Source organism: Botryllus schlosseri, chromosome 10 (genome assembly GCF_051294905.1).
Source record: "Botryllus schlosseri isolate E-star chromosome 10, Bs_hap1, whole genome shotgun sequence".
NCBI lineage: Eukaryota > Metazoa > Chordata > Ascidiacea > Stolidobranchia > Styelidae > Botryllus > Botryllus schlosseri.
Window position 1 is genome coordinate 9,628,906 of NC_137245.1, and position 13,530 is coordinate 9,642,435.

At 41.0% G+C, this 13,530-nt stretch overlaps 1 protein-coding gene across 1 annotated transcript; it reads left to right on the plus strand.

Annotated features, from left to right (window-relative positions):
* Positions 1-211: 211 nt before the first annotated feature.
* LOC145447636 (kelch repeat and BTB domain-containing protein 8-like) lies at positions 212-11,374 on the plus strand. Its single transcript, XM_080325880.1, has 4 exons — positions 212-436; positions 4,064-4,214; positions 4,276-4,511; positions 10,213-11,374. Exons 2-4 carry the CDS (start codon positions 4,093-4,095, stop codon positions 10,368-10,370), a joined length of 516 nt encoding a protein of 171 aa, XP_080182006.1. The 5' UTR covers positions 212-436; positions 4,064-4,092; the 3' UTR covers positions 10,371-11,374.
* Positions 11,375-13,530: the final 2,156 nt, after the last annotated feature.

A 13,530-nucleotide genomic window follows, 5' to 3' on the forward strand; every position in this document is an offset into this window, starting at 1 on the left:
AAATTTTTATGTTTGACGAAACAATAAATGTCTGTCTGTCTGTCTATCTGTAGATTTTTTCCAGACTATATTATGTAAATGGCTTCAGCGAGGTAAAATCGTGATAATTGGAGGGGCGCACAATGATTATTCTTCTCATGTCTGCTTGAGCCCACCAAACAGTTGTCCGTAACGGATATAGTATTATGCAGCGGAGTTCAGACTAGTCTTAGCTCGACTGACAGTGAGGGTAAACAGTGAAAGATTTTTCTTTAAAATGTGTGTGTAACTATGTAGTTAAGTAGGTGCTTTTATCACTCGCGGATCGGAAATTGTCAACGCTTATCATTGTAATCTTGCATTCACTTCATACTATGCCGATGTCGCGAAGCCGTGTCCGACATTGTATTATCCGTGCATATCAATTTAGTATTTTTCATCGTTTGTGACAAATGAGGTGAGATCATTTCTACACGACCTGCTTGGTGTAACTTTTTATTATCCGTGACACTGGTAGGTTCGTTTCATTGTATTTGTATGTATTTGGAAGTCTAATTTACTTGGAACTAAGCAAGTACAGTATACTATGCATGAAGATAAATGGATGATAAAACTGTCAATACTAGAAGTATGCACTTTCAAATTGTGATCTACGTAGAAACGCAGATTAATGAAGCATTTCTACTGCTGAGGCCGTGAGCTTTACTGAAACTGTTCCTCTCAATATATTTGATCGTTGTATACATAGCGTAACACTTAGAGCAGGAGTAGATATGACTATATGGGGGCCCGCGACAACATTTTGTGTGCTCCACGAAAGATAATCATTTTTCTAATATATTTCACCACGATTACAATTAGGTAGGATATTAGATGAGAAAAGCGCTACTAAGCGAATTTATACGTAGTATTATTGATAATAAAATAAGTCAGCCAATGACAACAAAATAAGTCAGCCTCACCATTCTATTCGGATCACGAGTACGGTTTTAGATTGGCAACTCCTGCAAGATATTTACTTTTAAGAGTCGTACATGGAAAATCCGATCCGTGCGTCTGAAATGCGTGAAGTTGAAGTTGAATGCTTCGCTTTCAATAAAGAATCGGCTGAAAGAATTCTGTTGCGATCCAAAAATCTACTCAAGTACGAGTAGAAGTAGTCCTTTCAAAAGCACCCTAAAACTACTTGAAGTAAAGCTGCAAATTTTGCTATGCGAAAGGTGCACAGCTTGATTCATATTGATGCCTCCAAGAAAGTACAAATTTTCGACAGCATAAGTATTAGTCCGCATCATTGGAGTAAAATGGTAGCATTGATGTGGGAATGCGATACTAATCCTTGGTTTACTCGAACACCCCGACTTAGAAGATATCATGGTATGGCGCCCTCCCCATATTACAAGGCCGTAATTCGATTGAAGAGCAACACGGAGAAGTAGTATCAGTAGTATCTCTCTCTCTATCTCTCTCTGCTCTGTTTCTCTTTCTATCCTCTCTACCTCTCTTTCTCTTTCTTTCTTTCTCTCTCATTCTCTCTCATTCTCTCTCTTTCTGTCTTTCTCTCTCTTTCTCCATCTTTTTCTCTTTCTTTCTCTTTCTCCATATCCATCTCTTTCTCTCTCTATCTCTTTCTCTCTCCTTTTCTCTCCTTCTCTTTCTCTCTCCTTCTCTCTTTCTTTTTTCTCTTTCTCTCTTTTTCTCTTTTTCTTTCACTCCTCTCTGTTTAGTCTGTTACACTTTACTTCTCTTTTCTATGTCACTCCCTTCTCTCTCTTACTTGTCAAAATACCACGCGTGCGAGTCGGAGCGGTTTTTAACCAAATGTTGCAAAGATCGTGCTTTATCCTCAAACCGAGTTGTTACTCTCGGAATCTCATACTTATTACATATCATTATTATCATTCAGAAGCCAGATGCCGCAGCTTTTGCTACGTTTCTCGTACATTTACAGAGGAGATATTCTGGATGTCTGTCATGGGGTCTTAGGGTTGCATCTGAAACAAATTGTGCTTTGAACATGTTTTAAACAGTGTTTTATAAAAAATGACTTGAAAAAAACGTGTTTTGTTTTATCAAATGTTGTATAATTATGCCCTAATTGTGTAAATATTTTCGAAAAAGCATGTGATATGAGCCTACGGATGATTTGCACCCGATTTGGTCAACGTATGTATACAACAAGGAATGGTTAGAACCCTAGAAATCGTCGTTGGTTCAACAGTTATCGCAGGTGTAGGTATATATCATTGGCTGTAAAATGCAGCATAACGAGCTGGTCCAGGTTAAAGATAGTTTTTGTCCGTTCATGACATGGGTCTGAAGCCTTTTTCGTCAAAAAGCCAAATTTGTGCTAAATTTTCAATTGTCAATACCAATCCACTGTGACGTCACAATTTAATATTCATGAAGTCATGGCTGCAAAAAAACATGTATAAACAAAGGTCATGTTTTAAACATGATTTTTAAAATTTATTTTTCTTTTAAATACAACACTAGGGTGTCCTGTGTATTAATCGGGCCACCGAACATTCTTCTCGGTATTACCGGATCTCTTCGGTTTTGATATACTGCACCTTATGGACATAAAGGAAATCAATTTATTTCGCACTTTTAAGCTATATATAAATTCAAGATCGCCTCTATATACTTCGAGAAACATATATGACTTTGTGGAGCCGGAGGGTATAAAATACACGATTAGGACTACCACGATTTAGGCCGTTAGGCGACAAATCGCGTTACATGTCACAAATGTGTATCAAAAACGTTTTAATGCGCGGGTCATGCTGTCTTTGAAACGTTGATGCTCATGCCGGATCGAAATCTTGGTACGGCTGGTTAATATCGATCGTAGAGTAGGGTTGCCATACCCCCGGAATTTCCCGGACATGTCCACTGTTCAAACTAGCGTCCGGGAGGAATTTCTAAAACATGCCAAATGTCCGGAATTTTGAAGACTTGACGTAGGCTCATCATTTTTTCGTAAATCAACATAAATATATTATTTTTGGGAATATGTATGATGATGCATGATATTTTTCTTTCCGCTGCGCGCGATTTACTATCACATTTATTGATTTCAATATGACGACTGCACCATCCTCGCAAACACTGCAATAAAATATAAATTAAAACAACCTTCATGTACTGGAATAAGCCTAATTGTAATCGCAATTGTATTAATATATTATAGGAATATATTATATTCCTAGAGATCGCTAAGGCTGTTTAAATGCTTTATTCAAAGATAGCGTTCCAAACGTGGGGGTCGCTTGCCTTTATTCTGGGGTTCGCGAATATGTTGGACGTAATCAGCTTACAAAATAGCCCATGAGTATTGAGTAAGTCTGGGCAAAGGCGCTGACTTCTTTTAGTAATCAGCTCGTCAAATTTTGATCTGGGCCACGGAAGCTCCGTGGTGCGCACCGGCGTAAGGCTGATAAACGATCTTATCGGTGGGGCATGAACATGACTTAACGATGTACAATTACGCTCCCTGTATTTTCGAACTCACCATCCTCCTCCACCTCTACCGCCAACTCTGATGATGTGGGCGGAGAGTAGTAACTATCTAGTAATATATGGAACAACCAATATTATTTACAGAATTCATTCAAAAAATTTAACGACCAGATGCATATAGAAACCAGATTCATATATCAAGTCCCCCGCCCCCCAGAAGTTGCATCGATTACCGTATGGTGGGCTCAAAATCATTGTTTATTTCGGCGGGAAGGGGCTGAAAGCATGTGCTTTCGGTCCCGGTTACACAACACACAGCCATATACTCCTGAACCGGTTGGTGACCACCTCTGGTCTATGAGCAAAGCTTTGCTAGTGTGACGTCATAACTCATTTTGAAATCCACTAGTGGGCGCCAAAGAGTGTCCGGAATTTCGGTCACAGAAATATGGTAACCCTATTGTAGAGCTCTCATAGGACACAAAATTCTAAGTCATTTTCGATCCAACGTGGCGGATTACATGTTTAGCGGGCGTAAAAAGGTTTCAAATTTAAATCGAGAGTGAATTTTTCCATGTCTGAAATAGAGCTCGTTAGACATTGTTTTCTTCCTTAAAAACAGAATGCAGTTGCGACTCTTACGACTTGTACATGCTTGGATTCGTCGGATCGCATAGACGTGGGCCAAATAATAGAACGAATGATTTCCAACGCTATGACTTCGCCGAGAAAGAATGGTCCCTGGTGGATAACTTGCTTCCTCGCAGTACAAGGTGGCGGCGATTATTTTTTCGAGTAGGTAGTGCCGTGAATGTCAGAAATTCCTGTTTACAGATCGGGCTTTGCGGTCGTCACTTTCAAAAGAAAAATCTGGCTTTTTGGTGGTAGTCTTAGGAAGGGTGATGGAAGGAAATACCACAAGAGTGTGTTTGCGTTTGACCCCCGCTCAAAGATATGGACCACAAAACAGTCCATGAATCACTCCAGGGCGAATTTCGGTGCTGTTGTCGTGGGGGACAGGTTGTACGCGATCGGCGGAAACGGCAATGAACTAGGATCTGGCATAAAAAGTAGGTTTTGTTACTACTGTAAAAGCGAATGATGTTGCTGTTGAGCGGCGATGACGCAGTCAATAGCTTGCACTGTTACGGCGAGTAGCTAGTAGCCCAGCGACCATCTTCGTCAAAGGTGCATTTGAAATAACGCAGAGTGATATTAAGTAGTGATGTTTATCGTCACTTCGGCCTTCACAAGTGCTGGTAGTGGGGTTACTGTTGCTCACGGTATATCAGCTTAGTTATATGGTGGGTTTGAATGGCATAAACTCAAATGTTATTTTCATATTCATGAATTAGTTCTATTTAGCCATTGTGGTCGTAACGCAGCACTGCAACGCTTCAAATTCTGCGAAGTAAACCGTGACGTGTTTTATAGAAGCGACTATCCCCGTCGTTTATTATGACAGGGTCTATTATGACAGTAATGGGGACGCCATGGACGCCGAGGAAATAGTGTGTAGCAATATTGCAATGCAGTAAGGAAACGGAAGGAAACGGAACTTCGCTTTTCCAATATTTCTGCTAAATTCCAACCTCGAACAAAAGATAACCCGCGTCCTCAATGACATAACCGGGTCTGCTGTTGTATAGGGAAGGTGGGGTACAGTGGATACAGGTGCACAATGGTAGATCGTGAATATTTTTAAAATCCGACAGGAATAGTATACATCGTCTTTGATGATCTAGTAGTGTCATATCAGCCGCAATCCTGATGTAGTTTGATTAAGCCAGCGTCTATGCCTTGGTGAGAGAAGGACGGGTTGCTAAATTTTGCTAACCTGCGTAAACTTAAATCGCTACCTTTCGATCATGTTTTAGGTGAATATATCACGTTTGTGTTGCATGAAATTAGTACGCAGCTTAGTCGGAGCAGGTAATAGTGGCCCTGTATAATATTTTGGGCATAGGATTGCGGTTTTAAAATTTTTGTTTGCTCTGAAGAAGTGCGTGGGGCACTTTGGGACGACAATTTAGTTGGAGCACGATGTTCCATTCATATCCAAAGGCAAATTTTTACAAAACATATAAAAATCAACAGAAGAGTGCGCAGAAGCAAGATCGTCATGAACAATCCCTTTAAAACATCTCTTGAAGTGTCACGCAGTAAATGTAGGACATTAAGGTTATTTTATCACCCCTTATAATCAATGTGGATCGACGAGCCGGCATCAGCGATCTCATGCCAGTCTCATTACGATTCCAAGCTTCGTGATGTAAACTAAAATTGATCTATAATACCCGCTGATCCATCATTTTTTTCAACACTTCTCAGTTTCTTGCTAACTGACGCGGTGCAGATTTTGCAAATACTGTCCCGTCCCCCCCCCCCCCGCTGCTTTTCCCATTGTACCCCGCATATGGGGCACAATGGAAAAAAGGTACGTGTTTCAATTGGCCGTGCTGTCGTTGTTTCTTCTTTCAAATAATTTCTCTTTTGAAATATGGGGTTTGTGTTCATCCATGGTTGTGCTACAGTTCATTGGTATTTCTGGATTCGTAATATTTTTCGTTACTAAATATGTGATTTTATGCCCATTGTACCCCACCTTCCCCTACACCACCATTTTGCGAATCATTTTGATGGTACACGAAATCACAATTCACTACACCTGCATACAGATGTCAGACAATTATCCCTAGCATTTATATCATTTACACCAACTGGAACGGGTCTGAAATTAATTTTGTACCGGAAAGTGAAGGCGACCAGTCGACCACGCTATAGGGTGTAAGTTTATAAAGACAACACGATTTTCGTTGAGTGTTACGTAGTTAAACTCGCAACATGACTTCAGTGCAGGCATGTTGAATATCAAAAGTGTAGGGGTATAATCATGCGCACGTGCGCACATTTAATTTCGAAGCATAACCTTTGCAAATATGAACGACAGTTATTGTGATTTCAGGCCATCATCAAAAATGTGAACACCCTGCATACATATAAGCAGAGGTGGTCAAAGTAGTCAAGAAAGCTACTCAAGTAGAAGTAGAAGTAGCGACGAAAAAATCTACTCAAGTACGGGTAGAAGTACTTCTACAATAAGCCACCTAAAACTACTTGAAGTAGAAGTAAAATTGACTGACTGTGAATTTACTCAAGTAAGTAAGTAGTTTTGAAAACAGTTTTAATTCGTTCGCATGGATTGTCATAAACTGCGAATTGAGCTATGCGGCAGGTGCAAAGAGCTTGATTCGTATTGATGCATTCCAGGAGGTATCAATTTCCGACAGCATAAGCATTGTTTCGCGCCATGGGACGAAAATTATAGTATTGATATGAGAATTCAATTTTAACCCCGTTAGATATGAGAATTCAATTCCAACCCCGTTAGATATGGCACCCTACCCCATATTATAAGGCCCCATGTTTAGGCGAAGAGCAATACGTAGAAGTTGTATCGGATACGGTTTCATCACTTTTCGCGATTAGTATACGTTAATAACAAATATTGTTGATCGTAAAAGTTATATTTAGTGTACCTTTATTTTTGGAATACAGAGGCATTGCTGCATTTGCTTTTAATCTTCAACATGTATGTTCTGCAGACAAGAGAACTGAAAATAATCAGAACTCAAAGTATGATACTCGCAATTGAAAGTGAAATACAAATACCACTTCTGAAAAGCAGAAAATGTATTTCATGTATTTTGTCCATAAAGCTTCAAAGGTGATCTGCTGAAACAGGTGTAACGATAAAAAAAAATGCATTTTCCAGATTAGCAAGATCTGCTAGATCACGATGTGATAGGTAACTGCTAGATTGCGAATCGGTAGTTTCAAACGTCATGATGGGCCATATTTACTGTGATAAAATATTTGATATGGGCGACAATGAGGCGTGAGAGGAACTAAGCAATCCGGTACCTAAATTATATTCACTGATACTTTTATGAAAACATATTTGTCACTCCACCACTACTATGCGCGATGCACAACAAAATTTCGGGGATTTACTTGACTTTTATGAAAATTAAATGTTGGTACTTCGTGAAAACAGCCCCGAAATTCCTCAGGCTATCTTTGATATTGGGGGATTAAACTACTTCTATACTTGACAAACTGAAAATAGCGAAAAGTAAGTAAGTAGATCACAAAATATTACGAAGTAGAAATAAAAGTAGAGAAAATCGGATCTACTCGAGTAAGTATCAGAAGTAGAGGAAAACTACTTGAGGACTTCCAAAAAGTAGAACTACTTCGTTACTGACCACCTCTGCATATAAGCAATGTTTCTTTGAGCATGTTCAGACCGTGTTCGTTCACCCTATACGAATAGCATTTCTGCAGAACAGTGATACACAAGTCGGAATCATCAGATTGATCCTGAGCCTACGACCTATAGCAGTGGTTCTCAACCGGGGGTCCGCGAAGCTTCAAAATAGTTGATAACCTAATTTGTATTTTTTAAAGGAAAATCACGAGGTAGCTTCGCTTCATTATTAGTAAAACTCCAGAGCTCACATCAACAGAATAGCCATCTGAGGCGAGATATCCTACTGTGCAGACTCATTTTAATTGCTAAATTGCCAATAGCCCACTGATACAAACATTCTGCTGTTTAGAGATGTTTTGTTGGGATTGTGGAAAAAAGTTGGATGAGTATAACCAGGGCCGTAACAGCACTTCGTCAGGCCCCCCAAAAAAACTTTGGTCTTGGGCCCCCATAGGGTTATAGACCGAACGTCTGGGGGGCGAAGCCCCCCAGACCCCTCTCCGGCGATACACTGTTGACCACTATTCATCATAATCATTGGGAGTTTCTTTAGTGAATCAGCTTTTGTGGCCTAAGCGCGCGAAGTGCGCAAAATTTCTAGAATTCATGATTTCATCGGTCAGTATGATCGGGAATTGCATACATTGTTATCAATTTTTATCTTCTCTGTGCTAACGTAATCAGATTTGCCGGTAGAGCTGAGTGAGGTGTGATTGAAAAGGTAGGACCCCTCAATAATAATTAAACATCTTCGGGCGTATACCCGTTGGCAGGAACGAAACAGCACCTCGTCAGGCCTTCAAAAACGTGGGTATTGGGCTCCCATAGGGTGATAATACGACCCCCTCCCATCACGTTGTTCGCGTTTGTCATGAAATTACCTGTACTGTATTGTGAGCCAGCGCGAACCGCGAAAATTTTCGATAATTTATGATAAAATCGGTCAATCAGATCGGCGATTGCATATATAATGCTATCAATTTATTGTCCTCTCTACTCACGTAATTAGATTTACCCGTAGAGTTGAGTGAAGTGTCTTGAAAGCGGGAGGGCCCGTAAATAATGATTAAACATCTTCGGGCGGGTGGAACCGTTGATATGTCATCGTTACATGATGTTATTTCGTGACTTCCAGTCTGCTATATCAAAAAATATAGAACCGCCCAAACGTAGGCTTCTAAACTAAGAGACGCACACGATTTCAAATTTGTATTTCTTCATTGGCATAACATTTTTCCCAGCGGGATGGTATTTGTCTTGTGAGGTTCAGATTGCAAAGACAGGAACATTCGGCGCCAGTCATTTAGGCGCCTATGGACAATTAAAGCTATATGTATTTTGTATATATAGCGAAGCCTTTGGTCCGCATAAGGGCATAGACCTTTTCGGCCAAGCTTTTCTCGCTGCCAATCGTTCTGGCACACTTCTTGGAGTCGCATGTTATATGGCCTAAAACTTGAATGCATGTCTTGGTAGGTCGTGGCGCGGTAATGACCCAATATCCAATAACAAAGATAAAAGGCTACTTTAATTCGCGCGCAGCGCGAGAAAATTTTGAAAAAATTGCATAAATTTTCAAAAAATACTCTATGATTTACGCTAATTCACGAAATAATTTTGGGCCCCCCCTCGAGCTCGGGCCCCCCCCAATTGGGGGTTTGGGGTGCGGCAGTTACGGTGCTGAGTATAACGTCAATCACGGTGACTACGAAAGGTTTACAAAAATCCATTTTCTCCGGAGATATACACAACCACTTTCCATAATAACTTCAAGATAAGCCGCTAGATCGAATTGTTTAGCAATTTTGGAGCAATATTTGTTGAGATCTTACCCAAATGTGTCGTCGGAAGCGTTACAATGGATTTTCGGCACTCGTTCATATCAAATCGAAGGCGCGTATTTTCGAGACACGACCACGTATTCCAAGAAATGCATTTGCAGAGTTTGCTTTGAAATAATAGAAGTCAACCCAATTTCTACATGAAATAGTATGATCATATTTTCCAGAAAGGTCATTTTGCTGTTGTATTATCACGGAGCCTACACGCAGTTGTCATTTGCATTAGACAGATGACGATTGCACGATAATTGATCTAAATTTGAACTAAAACTTCGTGGGGTCCGTGACGGTCCGAAAGGGGTCCGCGAAGGAAAAAAAATAAAGAACCACTGACCTATAGCCACCAGGTCGAGGAAAAGAAGATTCTACTGTGTTTTATGAGAGTGTGCCTGGCATGAAGAAAAAACTCAGCCGTTTCTATAGCTGTCGTCTTCGAACAATACAAGGAACGAATTATATATATTTATAATATGCATACGGTGGCTTCGTCGCAGTTTCCATTGACGTGGCCAGGGTGGAAATGCATGAATGCCTTTTTGACGTGATTGTCGAAATCTTTCGGTTTCCGAACTGAAAATAGAGCGTTGGTAAATACCTTAATTCATACCAGTACCATAACGTACCCATGGTCGCTTAGAACTTTGCTTTGAATTTCAGTGGACAAAATGTCGAGGAATTCAACGAAAATTTACGGCCTCCAGAACAATGGCGGGCGCGCGCACCAATGTTGCATCCAAGATCTTTCTTCGCGAGTTGTGTGGTTGGAGAACGGATCTACGTCGCGGGCGGCCTCTACTTGGACGACATTACTTTAGGTGTAGAGTGCACGGGAACAGTGGAGTACTACACTGTATCGACAGATCACTGGATATCCGTTAGGAATATGCCGACACCGCGTGAATCATTTGGATTGGTACTTGTAAATGACAGGGTGTACGTCGTTGGTGGAGATGAAGCTGAATCCGTGATATGGATCGATGCAATGTTTGCACGCGATGAGTGGTCAAGGCCCGTGACAAATTTGCCAACTGAATTGTTGTCATATGACGTGTTTGCTTTAGGTGGAGAGATTTATGTATTGGGTAAAGGATGCTGTGGTGCAATGTTCCTGAAGCTACGGCGTGAAGGTCATACGCTAGAACATTTATCCCCGAGGCCCGCGACTCCTTGGCGTAGTGAGGTGGTGCGAGTTGGTCTGATCAAAAATCGCCCCTGCGAAAATGAGAGTCGTTTACGCTCTGCACGGTTACGTGTTATGTGCTAAATGGATGAACCTTGCTATGTGGACTTGCTCGTCGATTATTTCTTTCAAACGCACTCTATTCAATGGAGGCATCAAAGTCAGCACCGTTATTTCCTGGAAATTAGTTCGAATATATAATCACGCAATTATGAATCGTGGTATTTATGCATTCTCCACATGCACTCTCACAGACTCGACAGCTGCTTGGGTCGAATAAATGTCTAAAAGAGTGCGAGTAGGCCTATCTTCCATGAGTACTTGTCTAAGTGCCTGTAGACATATGCTTTCTGACTGCTCCCTAAATTTCGTTTCTGACCACAGTTTATCAATAGTGAGAGAGTGTATGCTTTTCATTAGTAAAGTGGGTAGTGAGAAAATTTCTACAACACTGCATTAGTTCATTGACATATGGTAAGGGGAGGCAAGTGGGGCGGTGCCTCGACACCTGTCGCCAGGATGAGTGAAGGAAAATTGTAAAAACCTATGATTATTATTGATATTTACCGTCGACGTTCATGAATAACTTAATTTGAACATTTTTCATCCAACATCACCAATTTTCATATTTCTTGCGCAAAAATACAGCACAAAATGAGAGCTGAGGCAGCGGTAGGTCTTGCCTCACCTGCGACAATACAATTCATCATAAACAGCTCAGAATTCATGACTACTATCAATGAAATGCTGTTGTCGCACAGATTCCGAAAGTCCAAATATGAACATTGAACAATCTCGGAGCAAGTGGCGTAGCAGCCACTAAGCGGTTACGGCACTGCCCCAGGGGCGGCAAATGAGGCGGCACAGTGCACATCAGTGTACTGTACAGTGTACACAGCCGGCTAAATCAGCGTGATTGGTAGTCCCGAGAGCTAAAACTTAATCAAACTGGTCCCAATCGAAAGCTGATTCCGAGAACACGCAATAAAATGTGAGCATGGCAATGGAACGACTCCGAAATAGCCGTCAGGGCCTGTCGTTCCGAACAATCGGAGCGCCGCATCACAATGACCAATTGACTATGATAATGGAAATGGTATGGAGCGATTATTCGAAACAATGCTGATTTCCAGACTTTGACGGCTATTTCGGGGTGGTTCCGTTGCCCCGACAAGCTTTGAAATTGTATCTCCGGAATCAGGGCAACAATAGCTTTCGATTAGGATCAGTGTTGTTAAATTGGAGTTAGCTGCGGAAATTGACAGATGCTGGTGCGAAGCAGTGAAACCACGTTTGATCGTATAGCAACAGCGTTTGGTATTTTACGTTGGTTAGTTGAATCACACCTGCTTGATACGACATCATATTTTTGCTAGTGTTAGAAACTCTGTCTGACCATTGGTGTTTCAATTGCGAGCTGTGAGAGGAGCTTCTCAAAGCTCAAACTGATAAAGTCTTATTGACGTACCGCCATGAATGATGATCGGCTATCAGCTCTATCAGTTCTTTCTATAGAAAGAGACTACGTTCAAAAACTTGATTTTGGGGATATTGTCGCTGATTTCGCTTCGGCGAAAGCCCGAAAAGTTCAGTTTTGAGGCGGCTATTGATTTTTTATTTGTCTAATACAGGGGGCCAACCTTTTCGGCCAAAGGGCCACATGAGATTTGCGAATCACTGCGCGGGCCACTTGGATGTTGAATGTTGATGACCTTTCTTTAGTCGTTCGATAGAAGCGAGCCGGATTATACGTAACGGTGAAAACAATAGTTATATTATTACGCATCAAAATCGATAACAATGATGTCATGAAAAGTCAGCGTGCATATTGCAGTCATAACCGCGCAAAGCGCTAACATTTATCAAAGTTAATGAATGAGTTCGGCCAACACTAATGTCACTTGCATATATTGTGGGTCGCTTCTGTATGCCGCCGGGCTCATTTGACAAGGACAGGATTATTCGACGCTTAGACATATAAATATCGAAGATTCAGGCGTAGATGTGTCTATCATTTTGTGCAAAGGTTTTATCGCCTACCCTTTCTGCAAGTGCAGATGCGAAGTCGGATGTTGGACGACAGGTTCTCTTATAATTGCGAGTATTTTCAGACTTAATTCGGTAAATTTTCAGGAGGTACCAAAAGCAAGAAATTGAGTGGCAATAAATCGCGCTAATAAATGCTAATAAAAATATCAAGTCAAATAAATCTACCACCAAATAGCCTATTCTACTTGATGGTCATATACGAAGATCTACGAAAAATGTGGCTGGCGCCTGGCTACACCAATGCGTCGGAACTCATGCTTAAGTCATCAACAACCCAAATTTTGCGGTTAAGCTAATCAAAATTTGCAAATTCAAAATAAAAAACATACTTTGTCGCGCCGATAGCAGACGATATATATAAACGTAATGAAGTACATGGTATTACTATTATTATTACAGCTAATTTCGGGAATTATCCAGCGGGCCACTAAAAATCTTCTCGCGAGCGACCGGTTGGCCGGCTCTGGCCTTATACATTCGTTCAGCATTTCTCATCTTTATTGTTTTGACCTTATAAACGCTGAGGCTTCTTTCTCAAGCAATGGAACTTCAGAGATGCGGTATATTATTTGTAATTATTTTTATTGAAAAGATACTATGTCGAAATTTGCTGCGGTGCACTTAGGGGGAGGGCATTTTCAAAGAAAGCCATGGGTGGAAGCCCATTCTGCTACGCCGCTGTTCATTGGTAGCCTACATATGTTGCTGTGTAAGTGGATGCTTTGACATGTCCGACTCTGAACGGC